Raw genomic sequence first — 23,301 nt, 5'->3', positions numbered from 1 at the left:
CTGTTGGCAAATAGTTTTTTGCTGGAGCCGAAGTTTTGCAGACTCAACTCAGACCAGTGTGATCAAATGCTGAGCTCGTTTATTGAAACACACACACAGCTTTTATAGGTTTCTGTATCAGTGCACGAGTTACATTACATTGCTATTGGTTAGATGCTCCGTTCACCCGCCTTACATGTGTCTCACTATTGCTAATAATTGCTTAAGGCTACACAGTCACGTTGTTCCTTTTTAAGGCAGTTGTTAACATTCTTGCAGTTTGTTATCTCATGGATTGTTTCTTACAAGCTCCTGTTCTCACAGAAGTCTGCTCTCCTGTTACTGCATATTGACATGTCTCTGCTAGCTTCCCCAGGCCTGATTATATGGGGGTCAGCAATAAATCTGGGTAGGCCACAAAACCCACTCCTCTCAAAATACATTGCTACAGTTTTTATTCTAAAAAATCTTAAGCTCCTTTATGCTTTTTGGGTATCTTTGCCATATGGCGGGTTTTTTTCCTTCTGAAACCTATAGAACTCATATAGACCTCATTGATGAGATTACAGATTGAAGCAGAGTGCAGTAATGTCACACTCTTTGATAATGGACGGTGAACACTGTAGTGATATGGTCATTCTTTGGCATTTTGGGGTGAGTTTACAGACTTATTTGCTGTTGCCCCACTAATTCCTCTGCTTCTCATTATGTCTTAATCACTAGGACAGACTTTTTTTGAGGATGGTAGGCAAGATTATTTTGTGGGATACTAGCTCAATCTACTAATGAAATTCCTGGTATTGGAAACATCAGTGTCTTGTCTTACATGGTTGTTTCTTATCCTGGAAATATAGATAATCATTACAGTGGCTAATCTAGTGTTTAATAACTACACAAAGTTTTATAACAGACAATCTTAATGCTTTCCAGGACAACTACTGCAGCCAACATCCCCACGTAGCTCTTGGGAAGTGAGTATTTTCCAGTTTAAGACCTTAGAGATAATTACAAAATTGATATCTTAGACTTTTTGAAATTTTTACTGTTTCTTGGGCATCTGTCATGGCAGCTGAAGAAACAGCAGTGAATCTATGCACATGATGGACTAAACACATAAGAAGAAATATATTTAGAAATAGCTGCAATTAAAATAATAAAGAACAACAGTAATAAAATGCTATGAACACTGTTTCTATGCTTCTCAAATATTATATGAAAACTTACTTTAAAGCCATCTGTAATGTAAATTGAACTACAGTAGAATTATGTTCTTAGGAAATCATTACAAGTTCTCTTAGAAACATGTTCTGTTTCCAGCCCACAAGCTAAGTGTCTTCTTTCTTCTTTCCTCCCCTTCCCTCTATCATAGGGATGCTGGAGAAAGATCACTGTGGATGACACTATGCCTTTCAGTGAAGAGGATAACTTGTTACTACCAGCTACAACCTGTCAAACTGAACTTTGGCCGATGTTGCTGTCCAAAGCTATTATTAAGCTGGCAAATACTAGGTTTGTTTAGTCAGCTCACTTTCAGTTTGTTTTGTGAAATCATACAACATTTATAAAAAGTTGGTTTATTATACATGGGAAAGAGATTTTGTTAACGATTTTGTAATGACACACGCTTTTCTGAACAATGACACAGTAAAGCAAGGTGTTCTGTAGCTACTGAGGATGCAGAATTCCCATTTTAGCTATGTGTTTTTACATTTATGCACAAGTGATTTGCAAAGAAATTGAAGTGCTCTCTCTCCCTGTATGCTTTATCTGTTTGCCATTATTCCTAAAAATCTTCCCATGTCATTTTCTGCCAAATGGAAATGTCCAAGAAGTTATAACAAAGTTTTACTTGTCACCCTTAACTAGTATTTACTTAACTGGCATTATAAACAGCGCTTTTGTAATCTACTTTTGATGCTTTTTCTTTTGTTCCACTGTTGTGGGATGCACAGTGAGCCGCTTCTTTAAAACGTAGCTGGAAAGCAGATGATACCAGTCATTTGCACCATGGGCCAATTACAGCCACAGATTCCTGCAAGATAAGCCATAAAGACCAGGAGTTTAAAGGACTATGTCTTTTTTCCAGTGGTGCCCAGGATCAGGACAAGAGGCAATGGACATAAGCTTTAATATAGGAAATTCCACCTAAACTTGAGAAGGAACTTCTTCACTGTGAGGGTGGCAGAGCACTGGGACAGGCTGCCCAGAAAGGCTGTGGAGTCTTCTGCTCTGAAGATATCCAAAACCTGTCTGTATGCTGTCCTGTGCAACCTGCTCTAGGTGATCCTGCTCTGGCAAGGGAGGGTTAGACTACATCTCCAGAGGTCCCTTCCAATCCCTATCATTCTGTGATTCTAAGCCTCAAAAAATAACCTGGTCATATCAGGTTATGTTTGTTGGAAGAGTCATCTAAAGTATTTCCACACAGGCCAGCCTAGAGCTGCCCACTAGGGAACTCTGCCTGCAGGAATGTGTTTGAAATACTATTTCTCTAGAGCACAAGGGCTTAGTCATGGCCAAGGTATGTCATCTTTAGCCTTGGGCTTCGCAGGATCTACAGGCAGAAATCTCTCCAGAGAGTAGGAGACTATCCGTTTGAAAGAGTGGAGTGTGGTACACTGGAAGTAGAGCCAACTTGTGCATAATGACTTGGGAGTCAGAGTAGCTGCTTGGGGAAATGAAAGTTCTAGATTCATACCCCTCTTCTAGTGTGAGGGGGTTACAAATCCACACCTCCAAGGCTGCAAAAATAGGCTTTGCTGCGTGTGAGTATACATAGTATGCTTGCTAGTAGTGTTAACTTTATGCTGTTGTGCAGGAGAGAACACTAAAATAATAAGCACAATGCAAAGGCATAAAAGTGAATTTGACTTTTTATGCTAGTAGTCCACAGTGGACAACTTCTAAAACTGCAGATAATGTCTTGCTTTTCAGCAAGTGATTCTGTTTGTGTATGGTCTTGCTCTCACAGAAAGCAATGTAGACTATAGAATTTACTTATAATTCTGTATAATTTCTGCTTTTGTCTTGAAGTATATGTGAAACTGGAAGAAGAGAGCTGGAGGAATTTACAGTTCTACATACACTGACTGGATGGATACCAGAAGTTATTCCTCTCCGGTAAGCTCTTCTATTAAACAATTTACATATTTGTTGGTTAATATTTAATTTTATAAGGCAATATAATAAGTAAAGCTGAGCCCTAAAAATCCTTCAGTATCCGTTTTGGGAAGTCTACATTTCTTTACTCTTGGAGCTTGAGAAATGTGCCTTCAAGGAACGCAATTTTATTGTGTTTTGATTTGTAGGTCATGCAGTTGCTTGTAAAGCTGTTTATCGTGTCAAGCTGCTGCCTATTTTTAATAAAATTAATTTATTTTTAATTAATATTAAACACTGTGGTGAAAGCACGGTTAGAGAAATCAGTTTCATCTAGTACAAAACGTCTGCAAGTAATAGTAACTTTAGATTTGAATGTACTACAGAATTCAGGCTCTAAATATTTAGCCGCCTTAAAAAATACTCTTTTTCACTTATTGATGTATACATTCTACTGCCTACATAAATAATACAGGTTTGGTTTACGTATAATTTACTTAGGTATCATTTTTTATTTATAGCAGTATTTCAGTATTAAATAAGTTCAGTCGAGCTATTTTAGCCCTTATTTTAGCAGTTCCTATGTCCCACGTTGTGCTTGCAATATGGGTTTTAATGTATTTTGTGTCTTACAGTACTGTGTATGGCTTTTGCTCACTATAAAATCAGGGGGCTGGGGAGTTGATTGTTAGTTTGGTTTGTTTTAAAGAAGTTACATGCAGTTAGCTTCCATGAAACTTCTTCATGGGCTTGAAAATTAGTTTGGGTTTAGATTATTTCTGGAATCACTGAGTTTCTGTGGAGAACCAGTATGGCTGCAACTGTCATGTTGTATCAAAAGACTGTTGTAGCTGGTGGGAATTGGTGGAAGAGGCATGGAACTACCTGTACTGAAGCAGCTAGGAAAAACAAGTTGGGACGCATCTTTGAGAAGGCTCTTAACAACTTGAGTCTGGCTTCATACATTACATGGTGTGCTTGCAGAGTGGTCTACAAGAATGTTTCATTTGTGTTTCTCTCAGCACCATCCCTTCCTTATGGATCTGTCCATAATCTCTCATAACAAATTGGCTAATCCACAAAATAAAGTACACTTTACCTGATTTATTAAAATACTGCAGTAGCTTTTCAAAGGGTTGGACTGTCAGTTGTAGTACGGTGATGACTAAATGAAAATCACACTTTAATTTTTTATTGCAGGTATCATTATCATTGACATATACATGTGTTTGTTTTTAAAGGCCTGGATACTTGGACAAAGTCTGGGGCTTTCTGAAAGAGATTGTGCCAGAATTCAAGTTGCCAAATAAGAAAACTCCAGAATTTGATATTCCTCAGTCTGATACAAAGCGTAAAGAGACCAAAGTCTCAGAGTTACAAAATGAAGCTTCATCTGTGAATAAGCAGTCAGATAAACCTGAAAAAGCAGAAAAACCTGAGAAAATTGGCAAAGGTCTGTAATTTTAGGTAGTGTTATCTTTGTGGGCCAAGTGTAAATAAACATAATTTCTGGCTTTGAATTGATACGTCTTTATTATGCCATGTGCAACTCTGGGTTTCTTACTTCACTGAACACATTGCAATGGTGTTAATTAAACTTTTGTTTAACTGTAGATCTCATTAGAAGCAGTACTAGTTAGTCTCTTACTTCATGAAAAACACTTCCTTTTATGGCAGAGACTTTTATGGCTTTGTGTCACAGCTGTTTATCTAATGCCTGGTTCCTTGCAGAGGGGTAACAGAGGTTGCAGTTTTCCCCAAAGGTAACACTATTCTGACCATCAATAAATTATACGTTTCATAATGGATATTACAAAGCATGATCACCTACAGAGTGTTCTAACAAGTCTGTTCTAATGTCTCTCTGCATTTTTATTTGTAGGAAGTTTTCTGCTTATGCTACTAGGTATATGTATTAATATTCTTTAAGAGCTGCTAAGCCTATCTACAGTTAAATAAAAAAGTTAGGTTTAGGAACATTTCTCACAGTGTATTATTCTTCCATGTTTATCTTACCGACTGAGTTTTCTTAGTGGCTGTTTCTAAATTGAGGGCATGAGTGAAATTTCACAACACTTCTAATGTCTTTGGAAGGTACGAATAATATATTAAAACTTCTGTTTCTTTCTAGATTAAAAAAAAAAAACAAACCTGCTTTCCCCACGTTAAATCCCAAATTCTTCGTCCTAATGTCAAGTGTTATAAAAATACTAGAAGGCACATGGCAGAGGAGGTGTTCTCTTTTCTTAGGAACTTTTGCTATCATTTCATGATCCAGATGCCAGCGTACTTGATATTTCAGAGTTTGGAACTGACATGCCCAGGGATGGAATCACTGAGAGTAATGCTGTCATTCATCCAACAGGGTGCTATAATTTATTCCCGGAAAACTTTATAAATTTAATCCTGCCTAAAATTTAGAAATTTTATTAGCAAGTGAAGCAGCTAAGAATCAGGGAAGTGTCATGTTACAATACAGCTCTCTAATCTCCAACTCTGTGGCTACAAACTGTGTTCTGATACTCTGATTATAATGTTTGAGATTTTATTTAAATTAGAAATGTATTTTCCTGAAATCTGAATTCTAAGGTTTGAAACAAAGTTCTGAGAGTGTGAGACTTCTTCCATGTCCCTTGTGAACCTGTGCCTCATTGACATTAATTATTTCGGAAATTACTGATGTGTGGGAGCAAGGACATAAAGAAAATTATGGGAATTCAGGAATTCCAAACATTATATTAGGGATATGAGAGTTTTGCACTCAGTGGAAGGGGGGAATGGAGCCTGCCTGTCCCCTTCTCAGTAAATCTGCATTTATATCTTAAGAATTATTTTAATTTTTTTAAAACCGAATGACATAGTTCTTGATTGTATCTCAGATCACCTGATGCAAATAATGTGTAGCTGATTTTTTAAAAAACTACCTAAAATGTTATGAAAGCATTTTCACAATATAAGACTTTGACTAAAAGTATCTGAAAAAATAAAAATACTTAATCTTTATTTTGATTAATAGAAAAAGCAGAGCAGAGAGAAAGTGGAAAGAAGAAAAGCAGAGAAGGAGAAAAAGAAAAAACTAAGTCAGTTCAGTCTTCACAACATTCACTTCAGTCCTTAACTGAAAGTAAGTCCTATTCTTTTGAAGCCAAAAATGCAAACAGGAAATATGTGTAAAGAAAAGGACTTGGCTTTTTTTTTTTTAACTTAATTGGGTGGATATTAAATATACTAATTTGCTTAAAAATTACAACATTTTACAGGCTGCATTATAGAATTAAGTAATCTTAACTTATTGAAATCCTGCAACTTACATTAAGAACAGTGTTGCAGTAATTTGTGTTTGATGTCAAACACAGGCAGTTGGTCTGGCATGATTGGCCAGCAAGATTTGTTGTAATGGTAAACTGTCCTTCTCTATTAAAAACATACAAACAAAAAAAACCCAAACCAAAACAACAACAATTAAAATAAAAATAATAAAAACAACAAAAAAACCAAAAAACCCAGCAGTGTTTCCTCTCTAATTTATCTGTTCAGTATCTAGATTATCCAGTAAATTGCAACTGGAAAAAGCAGGAATGCTTCTTTGTTGAAGGGCAGGAGGGCCACATGGACAGAAATATTCATTAGAATTCACTCAATGATATAATTGTTTCATAAATTTGTTTTCTTTATCCTTGAAATGTATAGCAAGAGTGAGACTCACAATGTAAATAAGATTCCTGCTTGATTTAAATCCTGATTAAAATTGGTGGTTTGTATAATTTTAATTTATATCAAACCAATATTGCTATTTGTCATCTGCAAATTTATTCATTTGAATTCCTAATTTATATACTAGTGAAGGAGTTAAACTTTAGTAACTTTTAAAATACGTTGTAGGAACATAATTCGATTTAATGATAGTAGTTGTAGAATAGGAAACGATACATTTCACAGGAATATAAGAAATGTGCCCGGTACATCATGGGGAAAAAGACAAATGAGAAGCAAAAGAATCTAAATTATGAGTTCTGTAAATTATGCAAAAGGAATGAAATGGAATTAAAAATAATAAGGCAGTGTTTCTATATGAAGAACCACATGACATTTTGATAGTTACTCTGCTATTTAAAGCACAGTTTATGCTGTTTTCTTAAAAACAGTTACCTGTTATTTAGAAAGATTATTAGAAAGGTTCTTTAGTTATTTAGAAAGGTTATTTAGAAAGATTATTAGCTCAGGGCTTAAGTACAGTGGTCAGAACTCTTAAAATTGATAAGTTGAATAAAAGTAAATACGGAAATTGTGAAGTCAGAGGCTGAAAGATATGGGTCAAATTTAAGATGGTTAGATTTGAAATGGGGAAAAAAACACCCAAAACCCTGCAACTTGAAGTAATATTAAAATAAAATGTACTTTTGCTGTGACATTGTAGCTACAAGAGAAGAAGCTTGTAGGCTTTGACATAGATGGTCTGCAGAGAGTGGCTTGAGACAGTAGAGCCATTTTTGTGCATAAAGTAAGCTAGGGATCGGTTCAAAATATAGGTGTATCACTTAGGGACATGGCTTAGTGGTGGACTTGGCAGGGATAGGTTAGCAGTTGGGCTTCATGATCTTTAAAGGCCTTTTCCAACCAAAACGATTTTATGATTTTGAGTTGCAGCATCCCTGAAGTGTTGAACCTGTTTGTCTATTAATCCTATTGCCTGGATCCAGCAGCCAGGGCTCTTCCTGAGAGCAACCAGCTCTTTGGTCCTGCAACTTAGCAGCCAGTCAGTCCTTGGGAGGCTTTTGCAGACAATTCATGCGTACCTACCAGCCTGTCTTAGCACGCTGTTTGCACTTTTCCACTCATCAGCCTTTTCTTCTAGTTACTGTTTCTCCTTTCGTACCTAGGGAGTCCATTTATTCCATGATGAGTTTTTATGGGGATATGAGCTACTTAGGCCCCTTGTTCCTATAAAGGGCCACTGCTCCTCTTTCCATTTATGTTTCTAGTCTGGTGATTTTTCCTAATAATTTCTGTAGTACTGATTCAAGCGAAACGTCAAGATATAGTGAGAAAATTCTTTGTGACTCTTCAAAACCTGTATTTTATTTTAATAAAACCAGTTAAGAACTACTAAACCAAACATGTTTTTATTTCCAGCCTTTCTTTTGAAGTGGTTGTGTGTGTGTATACGTATATATTACATGGACTGATTCAAATGATACTTTCCCTTCTCCCAAGGATTTAAATATTTGTTGAGGTAGTGGAGTACTTGCTCTCTGTAAATGAATTTGCAAAGCTACAAATGTGAAACATAAACAACTGCAAGGATCCAGAAATCTTTATGAAAGCACCACAGAATTCTTAAATCAACACTGATGGATATAAATAATAGGCTGTGCTGAATCTAGCTGTTTTATTCTACCATACATTATAAAATTTTTCATCTAATAGTAGTTTTATCAATGCTATTGGTTTTAACTAGTTGCCCAGATGCAATACTTTGCATATATCCTCTCTATTTTTCATACAGTGAAAAAAGATGAAACAGTATAATATATTTTTTAAGCTAATAGCATAATGTACAAAATCCTTCTAGTATTGTAATAATATTATTAAAGTGAATATAGTGTTCCTGGTTAATCGTTTTGCATGCTCTAATTTGTTCATTTCTGTTTATTATCTGTCCTACAAACATTTTATTTCACAACCCATCTGGACTGAGTATGACAGCTTCACATTCCACCTGGTATTTGATTAAATACTTTGAGAAATACTTCCCACAAGCAATGAGATTGGTGTGCCTTGTGGCACGTACTGTTCTGTCATGTGTAGTACATCATAGCTACTGCTATTTGTAGCAGATCAGATGTGTCAGTAGGGTCTGAGATCAAACTTACTTAAAAGCAAGGCTATAATCTGAGTTGAAGCCCACACGTAACAAGAGCTGTGGTTAGCATGAGAATCAGAAGCATATGGAGATAAAATTTAAGTATTCACTGGAAAGTAGCTCTGACTTACCATCAGCTTATGCTGAGAAGTTGAATTTCTGGAAGAATATGTGATATGTAGAGCTATCTTACTGCTTTAAGAAAACCCTCACATTATAGATCTTCTAAATAAATTAATATTTAGACTGACAAATTGCATTTTCCAACCACTTGCCTATCTAACCTTTTCCTTTTAATTTTAATTTCCTTTTTTCTTTGTATGCAGACGGCAGTGTTTTATTCCGTTTCTCAGAAAATGCCCATTCTTAGAGCAACTTCTAGTTGAATGCTTCCTAAATTTAGGTAAAACAAGAAGCAATTATCCTATATTTGAGGTAGAGCTGAAGAGAACAAAGACAAAACATGCTGTAGAAAAAAGAGGTATCACAACCTGTATACTGAAGTCCTGTCTTCACCTGCTTTCTTAAATCAGTAAAGAAAGAAAGTAATAGATGCCCTTCTTTTTGAGCTGACTTCTAGGTCAAACCATAGACCTAGTATTTCTAGTATTTTATTTTTTTTGAGCTTTCATTTGCCTTCAGCAGGAGTGAACTGGCTGTCAGACAGCTGTCCTTGATTTCTCTTCATCATCCAAGAATTACCTGTATCTGTGAACGAAGCTACTGTGATGACTGTGTGGTTGCCTAGTGCAAAAGATTTCTAGGGGTAATGAAGTGAATGTGCCCCTACTTTTATGACTTGCCTATGGCAGAATTACAAGAAAACAAGTTTTCATAAGGCATGTAGGGCAATAGCTATGAGGTCACCCCTTCACACTTTCTGAAGCAACATCAATAGCTACATTTTTTCATCTTGACAGAATTAAAGGTGTAGTAACCCTGGTTTATGAACACTGTTTCTCAAACAACTTATTTGAATTTTCATATCTGTTGGCAGGAGCTGCCGTAGCTCTGGCTTTTGATTCTTTTGTTGTCAAGATCAAATTTTGTTTTCACTTGTGAGAATTTAGCTAGTACTAACCAATCAGCATGTTTCTACTTCATCTACCCACTGGATTCACAAATTTGTAGGGGTTGGAAGGGATGCCTGGAGATCAACTTGTCCAATCCCCTACAAGATCACCTAGAGAAGGTTGTGCAGGACAGCATCCAGGTGGGTTTTGAATATCTCCAGAGAAGGAGACTCCACAACCTTTCAGTGCAGCCTGTGCCAGTGCTCTGCCACCCTCACAGTGTGTTATGCTCTTCACGATAGAATGTTGTATTTTTAAAGTTTGAAAAAAAGCAAAGCAACAATGGTGAAAGCTACCTGTGACTTCTGTTGCATTTTTAAGTTGTAGCTTCTGTTATTCATTTATGTAAAAATAGTAAAATATGCAAAAGTTGTAGGTGGTCTAAGTAGGCAAGGATTAAAACAATATGGGTTTTTTGGTCCTTGCTTTCTCTTCTGAGTATTTTACAATGAAGTCTTGTTTAGAATGAAATAAGAGTCCAACAAAGAAAATTATAAAAATAATGCAAAGAAAGCAGACTGATTTAGGGTGAGGTACAACATTTATTTACTGTTTACCCTGCTGTAAAGCACGTTAATATCTTCTCTACAGAATCTTCTGTGCCAAAACACCCAGAAATGGTTGTGTATGCTGCTTGTATACCTCTGCATTTGTTTGAAGAGGATATTTTTTCATTGAGGCAGATGGTAAGAGACTATATTCTTAGGACAAGAAAGCATTATGTGTTTTATTATCAGGTAGGTTTTTTGTAGCAGCTACATGGCAAAAATTAAAATTAGCGTAGTGAAACAGTCACCAGGTAATGACTTGTCAGTTAAATTTGTCTTTCAGTACTTCTGTATTCTGATGATGTGTTTTCCAGCCACAACCCTGCTCACTTCACTTTTTCTCCACTTTCTTCTGGATCACAGAAGCTGAAGCCTTCTGGGAGAGACTAAATGTGGTCTAGAAAATACATCATGATGAGATACTTCTGAATGGATAGAATAATTATTTTAAGGGTTACTTGAAAAACATTAATTTCATTTTTTTCAGACTACAATTAATGACTTTGCTGATATACATTTTCCAATATGTCGTTATATAAGAAATAGCATGGTTTTTTCCAGTTCTGTCATTGTACCTGGTGAAAGCAGCCAGAGAGAAAGTGTAGCACTGCATGCAGCTGGGGTAAAAACAATGCTTAAATTTCCACTCAGTCACTCACACTCTACAGAAAGCTATTTATAATGCCATATCAGGCTTTCTTGGGTTGATTATTAATTAGATTTAATTTTTTGTATATTTAAATCATATTTATCATAATTAGAACATTAACATTTAAGCTGCCTTCTCTCAAAATTTATAAGCTTCATAGAATAAATAAGTTTCCAGAAATGTTTTGCAGGTGTTTATGCTTTACTGTTCTTAGGTTTTGCCCTACTTTTTTTACTGTATATTTTATGTTGTTTTCCAGCCTAGCTTGGTGGTTGTTTTATTTTAGTTTATATTAATATGAGGTCTCAGACTATACTGTTTATTTGCTAATGATAAATAATACTAGTCATCAAAAAGTAAACTGGAAACAGTGTCATAGGATTACATTTTTCTGCCACATAAGATCTTGAGTCTTCAACTTGGCTCCAGTCTGTTAGGGTAGAAAGATTGCTGAAAGAGGAATGGCAGGCCAAATAGGATGAGGCAGATGAATCTATATGTCTAAACCAGTATTTTAGTAAAGACTGATAGAAAAATGGAAGTAGACAGGAATTGAATATAAGAGTATAGTGGATTTCTTGTGGGCCTCAATTAAAAAAATTCCATTTTAAAGCTTTCTCTGGGGAGCTGAGAAGTACTAATGGGATAGAAATATTTATTGTTTGAAGAGTGCATTCATTTTCTGGGGGCAAGAGTTGCTTCCTAAATTTGGAGGAAATTCTGTCATTGGCTGCAGCTGTGCCAGAATTTCCCTCCAGAATGTCTGCAGTATCCCTTTTAACTGTGCTTCCTAGTATGCGTGTCCTTGGGTTGATGTGGCTTGAATTTAATTGTCTTAAGTTTGCTCAAATAAAATGAAAAAAACCCCCAATCAATAGTTGAGTCATTCAAGTGTGTCTCCTACTCAGCAGCTGACAAATTCTTCTTTATGGTAGCTAACTGGTTGTGTTCAAAATCCTTTGTAGTCTTGGAGATTTTAATTTGCATTATTAAGTTGTTTAAATATATATGTGTACCCAGGTACCACTCTTTTAATAAATCTTTATAAATCAGAGATCAAACGAGGCTGATGTGTACCTTAAAGCATTTAATTAGATCCTCTCCCTTTAAATAACCACAGATATGTTCTTCTTTGCAGTTTGTAATTATAGAACCTCAGGAACATTTGACAATGAGGAGAAGCAATCAGAGACTTGCTAATGAACATGTTAAAGAAATAAGTTGTGGGTGATTTATTTAGCAGGCAAAAGAAGGTGTAGTTTTAAAAGAATGTACAGATTTTGTAACAGAACTTTCAGTTGTGAAAAATGTTAAGTATTGGACTGATATTATTTTAATGGGAAGAGCACCACTCAATGTCCACATCTAAAATTGCTCTTAGGTCTGTTGCTAAGGGCTTTGGGATATGGGTCAACTGTAGTGCCTTTAATGGGTTTTCTAAATTAGCCAGCAGATAAAAAGCTTAACTTCAATGATGTACTGCTTCAAAGTGACACTACATCATGGAGATTTCACAAGTTACCTAAATTGCTTCATACATTCCACATGAAGTAAGGACTTTTCCCTTATAAAAAGTGTTTTAAAATATGTTTGCTTAAACCAAAATGTTGTCAATACTGCTTTCTGACATCTTTATTCTGCTTCATTTATATATTTTCTGTGGTACCTAAGAAACAGTTTGTATATATAATTGAAAGTAGCGATTAATCTATTATGAAAAGTAAAATATATGTAAACACTTCTGACTGTTCAATTATACCTTTACTGTTGAATATCAAAACCTAATTAGTATGGTTTTGGATAGCTTTGTCAGGTGAAGTATTCTTGTTTCATTTGTTATCCATGGCATAAGATGCTTCTCTGTGCACACTGTTCTTTTCTGAGAGAAATATGATGAGAAGTGGGAGCTGACACCAGTCAGATTATCTCTCTGTGTTTCATAGGCTGATTCTTCAGAGAAGCTGAGGCAATATGGGCTTTCCCATACATATAGCCATCCTGTCCTGATTACTAGAACGAGGTCCTGTCCTCTGGTAGCACCACCACAACCACCACCAGTGCCTCAGTGGAAACTTTTCCGTCAGAAAAAAACCACTGTTGTGACATCTGAACCTCAAGGTTTGTCTATTCAGACTTCCAAAATAATTTTTTCACTGCATTTTTATTCTTATAAATATTTTCCGAGCCATACTTATTTGTCCGTGAGCTTGATTTCAATAGAATTTCCCCAGGGATTACTTTTTCCTCCCTTTTGTCTTGTTTCTTCTTTTGTGTGTCAATTTTGGATTACTTTCCTCTTAGCCCTATTATTTCTTAAATGCTTTGAGAAGAGTCTTAATTTATCTCTGAAAAAGCACTCCACTCTACTGGAGGAAATGAAGAGTGAGTGTTATCAAAGCAACACAAAAGCTTTTCTGAGGCAGAGCCATCAAAGCTTCTGAACACCTTTTAAACCTGTAAAGTATGTGACAAGTCCCGCTGCAACAACTCATAGTTTTAAGGGTAAATTTATTCTAGGCTTTGTCTATCCTGCATAATGCAGTTAAATGCATGATATGAGTGAGCTTGAATATGAAAGTGTTACAGGAATGCTAGCAAAATATACTGAGATCGGAAACAAAATTAGCAAAGGCAGAATGTGCTTCCATGGTAGTTCTAAGCTACCTTGGTTAGCCTTAGATATAGGTTAAGCATACTTTCAATACCTTGCAGGCTGAGGATCAGAGTGTTAAGCATTTATTTTTTTTCATGATATATCACCTAAAGCTACCCCTCGTCGTTCTCTTCCACTCATGTGTATGCAATACTTGGAGAAGAGTATTATTTAGGGGTGATCCATCCCCAGTGAAATCGTTTGTCAGAATTACATAACTTGAAATACTTCTCTTGAAAGTAAAATTTGCTGCTTTTTTCCCAGAGCCTGTCATAAAGAAACCTGAAGAACATATTGAGATCACTAGTCTATTTTTGAATTACAAATTGAATCTTATCACAATACCCACAGACACGTAAGTATTCAATATAGTTTCAGCCATAACATCCAAGTGTTAGTTTGTTTCACTGTGAAAGCACAATGGCCTCTGTTTACTTATGTCACAGGGAAAAACTGCTCAGTTCATGTAGTTTAAAGCACATCAGGATCACAATACTTTTGTTTTATTGATGTCACACAATTAGCAATCAGTGAATTGTATATTTAGGATCCATATCAACAATGCAGCCAATTTTGCACTGTACTAGATGATTACAAAATGTTAATGAACACCTTCAAACTTCAGAACTCCTTGCTGTAAGTAATCCCAAGAATTTCTGAGCATGCAGACAGAGGCATACATGTGCAATTATACACACCCTCCTGTCATCGTGGGTTACATGTGCATCTTCTCTTTTGGGAGTACAGGTTCCTCTACTGGCATACCCCTCCTGTTGGAGATGTAAATTGGGGTGCTCTACTATTTATATGCTGCTTCCTCCAGTCTGCTAATCTGCGTGCTGATGAGAAAGCCCATCAAGTGGTGGGCAGGCACACCTGAGGGGAGGTCCTTATTTGTCATACCCCCTGCAGACGGTACCTTGGGTGGATGCAGACTTCTCAGCATGTCTGAAGGGCTGGGAGCTCTGTCAAGCAAAAGCACTTTGCCAGCTTCTCTGCTCAGTGGGCCCAATGATGTAGAATATTCAGTAGATCACTTCCACCAGAAACAGAATAGTCTTTGATATCTTTCAAATGTTCTCCTCAAGCTATTTGTCTTTTTCAGTTCTTGCAGTAGCTGGCCAATACTTTATTGGGTGTCACACATTTGGCACATAGCAATTAAAGTTTATGAATAAAACAGGCTGTTCTCTGTCATAGTTGTTAAAAGAAGCCTGAGAGTGCAGGTGAAGCAGCTTGCTCAAAACATAACTTTGTGTAGATGTCTTCTGTTAAAGATTGTTTGAAAGTCCTGTAAACCCTTGAAAACCATGGTGTTTAAACAGAGTGTCTCTGAGAAGGAATTTCAAAAATTGACTTATTTGCTCAGTGACAGGAAAAGAAATATTGCTATGAAGTGTATCAGGGCCTTGGGTTTTTTCCCTGTCACCCACTGCAAAATGTATTACTGTCAGGCTTCAGTTTACCATATGAAAGTTCAGTAGACAACTGCTGGAATTATTAATCTTACTTTTTCTATTCCAACTGAACCCCTGACAGAGAAAACATTGAATGTGTCACATACCAAGGGAGCACCAAAAGGTTTACATTGGTTTTGAGGATGTTTCTTTTCTTGAGATTTGAGCTCAACAACATTGTCTGTCATATTTTTAAGGTGTGTACACCTTTTAAGTACATGTCTAAGTAACCTGAATAAATTATGTACTTGACAAATTTTTAATTTTGATCATCATGACTGAATGGGATGATAATAAATCAGTTAGAATGTAAGGGCTTTTTTTACAGCATCATTTGTCCATAGAAGAAATTACCTTGGAATATTCTTGTAATACCATTGTTTTCCTTATACAGTTGCATTTCCCTGGTTAAAAATACATTTAATTATTGTTTGTTTTCAAATAGTAGGAGTAGAAATACATAAAAATGCTCTAAGCAATATCCATTAATAGATTATTAGAAGAATCAGAGAATAATAATTCAAATGTTGCAGTATTTGCATGTTAACATTTTCTATTTTTTTCATATTTAACATGTTACTTCATGGTCAAGGTTACTTCATTTTTTTAAGGACAGTTTATTTAATGTGCTAAGTTTCCATGACAATCAGCTAATTAAATCTCTTGTGATTTAATTAACAGGTAGTAACCAAAAATATATGGCGAGTATTAGCATTTCATTAAAGTAATATAGCTGCCTAAATAAGATAAGAGAATTAGATACATATTTAGGACTGAATCTGTTTTTAATCTCCTGCTTTTATTCTAATAAAATTCTTTCGAAACACTCAAAGAGAAGATAATTGTGACTCTGTTACTGCTAAAGATCTTGATATTTCATTATTTCAATTCTTAGGAAGAGGGTTAGATAACACATTGGTTACATTTTTATCTGTTCTTTATTGCTGCAATAATACAATTAAGCATTTATTTCTAATTGGCATGTGTGCAGCATTGTTTTGATCTTGTTCTCCTAGTTCACTCAACAGGCAAGGAGTTATTTATATTTCCATCAGTTTTTATTTCTGCCTCCACTGAAGTCAGCAACAGAGCTTTCTTTTACTATAGCCAGAATAGGCCTTGCACAGGTTTCCTTGGTTATGGCGTGTGTTAGCTGTCTGGTAGTTATGGAGACCCATTTTGAGGGAAAAGACAAAAAACTATTCTAACACAAAATACACCTCCTCTCCCTTTTTTTTTTTTTTTCTTCATGTCTAGGGACCATGAAATTATTCATTTCTGTAACTATCATCTAGTTTTCCCATAGCTGAGTTGGGTTTTGGATTTTTAGGGGTTAGGTAAGAGGGCAACAGTTTGGGTCATCTGAGTTGTAGGCGTGCGTGCAGTGCCAAGCCAGTAAGACTAAGGAATATATGCATGTATAGATTTTGTGCTGCCCTATTAAGCTGTCAAACTAAAGGAGGCACAAATGATTTTGACAAAATTCAGTTAGGAATTCTATTAAGAAAAATAAAGGTATGGATTAAAGTGTTTGAGTTCTCTTTTCCTCTTTTATTATTTAGCCACTTTCTTCAGTCTACCATCACAAAAAGATTTCATTCCATGTCCCGTCTCCCTTCCATTACTGAAAATGATGCAAATGTAAATGACAGTAATGTGGATACGAATGAAAGTGGGGGACACTCAAATGCAGAAGATTCTTCTCAGGTAATATTTTTCTTGATTTTTTTTTTAACTTAATCTAGTTTTATATTCCAAAGGATAGGAAAGACAAAATAGAAAATATTTAATAGTTAAATATAGGCTTTTAAAGACTTTTCAGTAGGTTTTTTTCCACTGGTATTTAAGTAGCTTCCCTGCTCTTTCCACTTTATAGTTATATTGTTATGTAGGGAAGTCCTATTGCTAACACTATAAAATATTTTGGATTTGCTTTTCAAAATCAATTTGATGGGAGAGTCTTCAGAATAGTTAGGAGAGGGGGAAAAAAGGCGCCCACTTCCTCTGAGGCAGAGGGGCTGCATTAGTCTCCTCACTTACCTCCTTGTCAACTTTCAGGACCCCAAACCTATTGCTTAGGGAAACCTGGGGGAGCGGGGTAGGCAGGCAGGGGGAGTGCCTATGATGGCGAGCTGGGACTGTGTTCCAGCCTTCCTCAGGGTTCAGGTCACTCCCTTCTGGCTGACCAGGACAGGGCAGGGGGACCATCATCAGTTGAGGGATGTCTTCCTGGCACGCTTCCCTCTGGGATGCCAGGGAGCTACTCCACCTGTCAATCTCCCGCTCACAGTCCCTAATGCTCCTCAGTCTCTCCACCTCTTCTTTGAGGTCTGCCCCCATGCTAAGCAGATCTTCCACCTGCTCACACCTCACACAGGTGGAATTGCCACCACCATCCACCAGCAGGAGCGGGCTCAGGCCCTCCCTGCAGCCAGAGACAGCCTCACTCCTGGACAGGCCCTCGGTCTAGGTCCCCATGCTCTTAATGGGGCGAGCCCTCTGCCGGGTAGAGGCCATGTTAATCTGTGGTCTCAGAGACTGTCAGTAGGTGAGGCAGTTCCTCAGGTGTTGAGAGACAGAATTTACCTGCCTGTCCACACGAGCTTACAGGGTCAGCACAGCGCCCGCGTTGACCTCCCCTCTCTAAGGTTTTTTCAAGGCGATGGGCGGTGCTGGGGCCGCTGTTGCCCTGGCAACGCCTATGCCGTGTCAGCCTCTCTCGGGAGAGAGCTACCGCTTGCTGCCGGGTGTTCCCACTTCACAGAGGGTTCTCCTGGCAGAGCAATCACTCCAAACGCTCTTGCAGTTCACGATCTATCGCTACAGCTCTGGCTGCGCTGGTTCCGAGCAGTCAGCCGCGTGGACTGAGTAATGTTGCAATTACTGGGTATTATTTCTATAGTGCTGATGTAGGCACGTGGCTGCTTGAAAAAAATGAACTTTATAAACTTTTGCCCTAGAACGACACCCTCATTTGGCTCTTAATTGAAAGACTTCTGGATAGATATAGAAAAAGAATTAAGGCTTCAATTCTGAATTGGCCTGCTCTTAAATTTCAGAACCTTTGCCTTCTCGCTCCTCAGCCATGAATTAGATCCTAAAGTTTCCAGAGTGACAGTGTAGGAGGGTGATATTCTTTCAGATGGGTTCAATTTCATACTTATTGAAGCAAACACTGCCCATAAGAGTGTGATAGTATTTCTCTTAAATTTTTCTTAAAATCAAGAAGCAGTCTAAGCAATACACAAAAGCATTCAGTGAAGTTATACTCAAAATCTGAATCTGACAGAATGACCCACTTATACTTTGAGAAAGATGAAGTCTCAACTTGTAAATGTTCTCTACAGTTCTCCCCTCTGGATTAATTTTCTATCCCAAGTAAAGAATGAGTCCTACTTCACTATCTGTTACATTCAATATGATTACAACATAGAAACTATTTTAAAAGAACCTATAAAATGTATTCATCCATAGTTCTGCATCAAAGAAAAACAGCAACAAATCCTTGTCCACACAATCCTGTATTGACGATGACCTAATTAATTTAAAATTTCTACTGATCTCTCTTGGGACAAACTGGTAAATAAACTTGAGGATAACATTTATGGTTATTTGGTTGATGTGTAGTGACTGCCTCTGGGGTTACAAAATGTACCTGAAGACCAAAGACATGCTGTCAAGGGTAGTGTTAGGTATCTTCCTGAAAAAGGAAACATAATTTAGTTTGGTAAATTTTGAAATAAAAGGGAAATAATTTTCTATGTAATTTTTGAAGGTTTTATCTATATGCTTTCTCTACAGAGTATACTGTAATGCCTTTTTGTATTTCAGATCTGAAACTCAGTTATTTTAATCTGTTCTCTGTTGTGTGTATAGAAAATGTACATCTGTATATAGTTATTGGGTAATTACTAGTTTAAAATCAGGTGGTGAAGGAGAATTCTTTGCAACAGAATATATATTTACCTATTCTGCATTTGTACATTTTATAAACAATAGTTTAATTAGTATTTTGTGACCTTTTAGAAGTTTTTTTAGTAAGTGTGAATTAGGAAAACCATTAGAAAAGCAGCAGGAAAAGGAGCTTTAGCATATTAACAATATATAATAATTATTGGTTGCAAGGCTTCAGCCTTTCTAAATGTACAGCTGTACATTTAGTAAATAAAAAACTGAAAGATTTTTATGTGCTGGAAGCATAAAAGTAGTTTGGAATGTCATTTCGATTTTCTCCCCTAGTCCAAGAGCATAAGAAAGATTGCAGAAAGCTGTACTGTCACAGTGCAGTCAAAGAAAGGCAAGGGAAAGTAAGAAAATGAGAGGCAACAATAATACTAGAGTGGTTGTAAGAAAACATGAGTGTGACACTAGTCTAAGGGCAACCTGAATCAGCCATGAGATGTTAGAAGGCATGAGCAGCAAGCTGACTTACACTTGAACCTTTTGCTTCAATTTAAATTTCAGTTGAAGAATGCTATGCCTGCTACTAGCTGCAATATGTAAGTAGGACTGCATTTGTATGGATTCCAAAAGGGAATAGTGTTTTTATCTTGCAGAAAAATCCTCTTTATGTCACAAATTAATTCTTTTTATGCACGAAATTACATGGATACCTCTAGGAGATTCATTATAGGAGAGCTTTTTTCCCATACTTTTAAAGCTTGAAATAGCAATATACATCAATAATTTCATTTTTTTTTTTAAATCAGCTAGTAATTAGGGAAACACTGAAAAAGAAATATTGATATTCCCCACCCACTAGGTTATGGCTAACTTGTAGAATTTATTGTTGTATGTTGAGTGTGAATAACTTTGTCTCCATTTTAAACTGTGCAATTGCTATTCAGGAGATGTCTCTTTAAAAGATTTTGTAAATTATTTGGGATGCAGCAGTTTTATGCTTTAAGCTGACTGAACTTCAGTCAGCTGCTGTGCCATATCCTTGGAAAGTTTAAATTGGCATATTTCAATTCACTCCAATGTAAACTGTATGAAGTTACATCACCAAATATCTGATTCACTGTTCCTATGGTCTGTTGTCACAGAAACAGAGACTAGTGATAAATTAAAGATGAAATTTTAGGAGCTGGCTGTACCTTCTTTGCAGAATATCAGGTTGAAAGACATGGCATTATAACTTGCATCCTCAAAGTACTCATGCCAAAAAAGAGAAATTCTAATCCTTCTTGTGACATATTTTATAAGCTATTGAGTCAACAGGAGGACTAGGTAGAAAATACAACATTCTATTTTTTTTTAATTAATCTGAATAAAATTAAAATTTCTTTCTTATTTTTTTTAGGATAAAATGTACACATGAGATATGAGGAAAGTGAATTAGATGAGGGACTTGAGTTCTCAGTTTACTCATTTGTGGTATAGAGAACCTTTCTGATGGACCCATAAAAATCTCCTTGCTTATACTGATAGGAACAGTTTTGATGATAGAGACCAACTAAAAGAGAAACCAAGTTGGTAATCCAGTATTTTTAAGCCATTCCTATACCTCAGTCTGTGCACAACTTTGCAGCTGTTTGTTCTTGTGTACCACTGCCTTTTTACAACAGGCACCTCTGTTACTTTCTCCCACATTATAGCTAAAACTAGAACTGATACACCATTTAGTGAAAACAGTTACTCAGGAGCAGGCAAAAAAAGAATGTGTCCAAGTGACTATATTTGCAAAACCCTTTGGTGATAGAGTTCTCAGGTCAACATCAGAAATTTAATACTATGTTGGATCTTAAGAAATGTGTTGGTCGTCTTTGTCTTTTTGGAGGTAGATTTAAAATGGCTTTTTAATCTTGAAGGTGGTGTGTTTTGAAGTTTTATTCCTTCACCTGCAATTATATCCAGAGAGCTTATTTTTGGAAGAAGACTGGGTTGAACTGTTTTTACAGAAAAGCTGGTGTGAAAGGTTTTGCTGTGCATCTTTTCTACAGGAGACAAGGATACTGGCTCTATTAAAATAAAAGAAGCAGACAGATTTTGTACCATAGTATTTGGTGATTTGGATAAAATTGATATAATGTTAGAAGGCAGAATAATGCAAATGAATCCTTGAAAGTAATGAGATACCCATATGCTTATGAATTGCCATTATTTTTACAAATATGTGTTGATTATATGACATAGTAGATGATGAATTAGATTATGTTAGCTACCAAATTTTCCTGAGATTTTGTGTTCGGACTTCATATTTATTGCAGGTAGAACAATAGGTAACTAAATTCTCCTTGAATCTAGCTGTGAACATGCTTTCATGTTTCACAGCTGGATCTGACTTTCTTCCTCTATCAGATACTGTTGCAGCAGAGTTGACCTTTCAAACAACCTGTGTTTGTTAAGGAGAAAAAAAATGCCTTTAGTTTCTCTTTCTGTGCCAATGTCTTTGTCACTGTAGCTGAAGCAACAGCATAACAGGATGAGGACTTCTTTGACACTCCCAGTTGTCTTAGTATCAGTGAGGCATAGGTAGACAAACACATCCTGTGCTATTAAAGCAGCAGACAGCTTTTGATTATTATACAGTTGAGCTCCAAAAACTGAGTACATGAGCCTACAGGAGAGTCTACACGGCTTTCATAGCTTGAACTGAGTTAAACAACATTGCTAATAATCCTGATTTTCCAGGGTACATGCTCCTCCTCTAGGGGAAATGCTATTGAAGCCACTTTTGAGGATTTTTGGTATCTCTCCAGTCCTTCCTCTTGCCAGCTGTTAATACCAACAAAGTAGCTCTATAGTAAGCTGCCATGTGTTTGTGCTAGAATTATGGATCATGGGTACTGTCAGGAAATTGTACAGTTAGCCTGTTTGGTAAGTTCTGTGACTCCTACCAGAAATCTGGCTATACTGGAATCTTGTAAGTTGTAGACTCCTGTGCAGAAATATGACAGCACAATGTATGCGTACTTCTGAAGTCACAATTTAAAGGGGAAAGACAATCCATGTGTTCCTAGAGATTTTTCAGACGCAAACGTTAAAGTGTGTCTGTCAGTTTCACATGACAAGTGATCCCAGCTTGCCATTTGCCCAGTTGTGTGTACACAAGTCCAGCAACAGGAGCTGAAATTGAAATACATGACCAATTGCAAAATCCAGTTGTGTCTTTTTCAGCTCATTTGCTCTAGAAAAGCAAGGAATTAATCTAAAAAAGGACTTGTAAGACACCTTGTGTTTCAACTACTGAATTGTTCAACCAACTGTTAACAATTTCAATAATGTCGGTATTTTTCTCTTAATTGCTGTTTATATTAGATCTGTCCCTACCTTTGACTCATGAGCATTCTTTAAAAAAACCCACAAAAGATCTGGAACGGAATTTAGGATTTGTGCTGTGCTAAAAGGGGACTTTCACATTCTCTCAATGAGCAATACGGCAGTTAAATTAGAAGTATTAAATAATTTGGTACGTCCTATTGTTGGACAGATTTTTAAATTCTTCTCTCAGCACTTTCCTTGGGTTCCTTCAGAGAAGGTCAAACACCTAAAATTTTGACAGAGGTGAGATTCCTAAGTGTATTCTGGACTTGTGGAGGAAGACTTTTACTGCAGCTAGTTATTAAAATATAAAGCCATAAGGTTTTTTTCTCTTAAGGAAGCATTCACAAGTCCCTCTGTATTGTATGTGCAGAGTTATCTAATAGGAGGGTTGAGGCAGATCTAGTGTTACAGCAGAATGACTTTGTGCAAGCTGAGATGATGTTGTGAGCTGTAATCAAGGCTAACTTATTCAGTCTCTAAATTATGTCAGTCTGCCATTCAAAAATGTTTCTAGATTGAATCAAGAAAGCATGAAAGCAGCATCAAGTCAATGTAGCTCCCCAAACTCTTCAAAATGCAGAACTGAAAATAACTGTGTGTCCAGATGTTGACCAGCTCAGTGCTATCAGTTTCAACATTAGTGCCCTTGACATGCAAAGAGAGGGGCGTTTGGGTGGAGGGCATGGATGATGAATCTTGTTAAAGGAAGACCCG

At 36.5% G+C, this 23,301-nt stretch overlaps 1 protein-coding gene across 1 annotated transcript in view; it reads left to right on the top strand.

Moving 5' to 3' along the window:
- Positions 1 to 23,301, top strand: part of ADGB (androglobin) — a gene marked incomplete at both ends in the record, with an annotated part of 103,665 nt that overhangs the window by 28,956 nt on the left and 51,408 nt on the right. Inside the window, 8 exon segments of the mRNA XM_084261049.1 lie at positions 1,349 to 1,488; positions 3,013 to 3,099; positions 4,320 to 4,531; positions 6,095 to 6,202; positions 10,606 to 10,700; positions 13,155 to 13,329; positions 14,129 to 14,219; positions 16,884 to 17,028. Of these exon segments, the coding sequence (XP_084117175.1) occupies positions 1,349 to 1,488; positions 3,013 to 3,099; positions 4,320 to 4,531; positions 6,095 to 6,202; positions 10,606 to 10,700; positions 13,155 to 13,329; positions 14,129 to 14,219; positions 16,884 to 17,028 (1,053 nt within the window).

This window comes from Gallinula chloropus, assembly GCF_964237585.1.
Source record: "Gallinula chloropus genome assembly, chromosome: 3".
NCBI classification, from domain to species: Eukaryota; Metazoa; Chordata; class Aves; order Gruiformes; family Rallidae; genus Gallinula; species Gallinula chloropus.
Note: the sequence above shows the minus strand (reverse complement) of the source record. Positions and strands in the feature narration are given on the sequence as shown.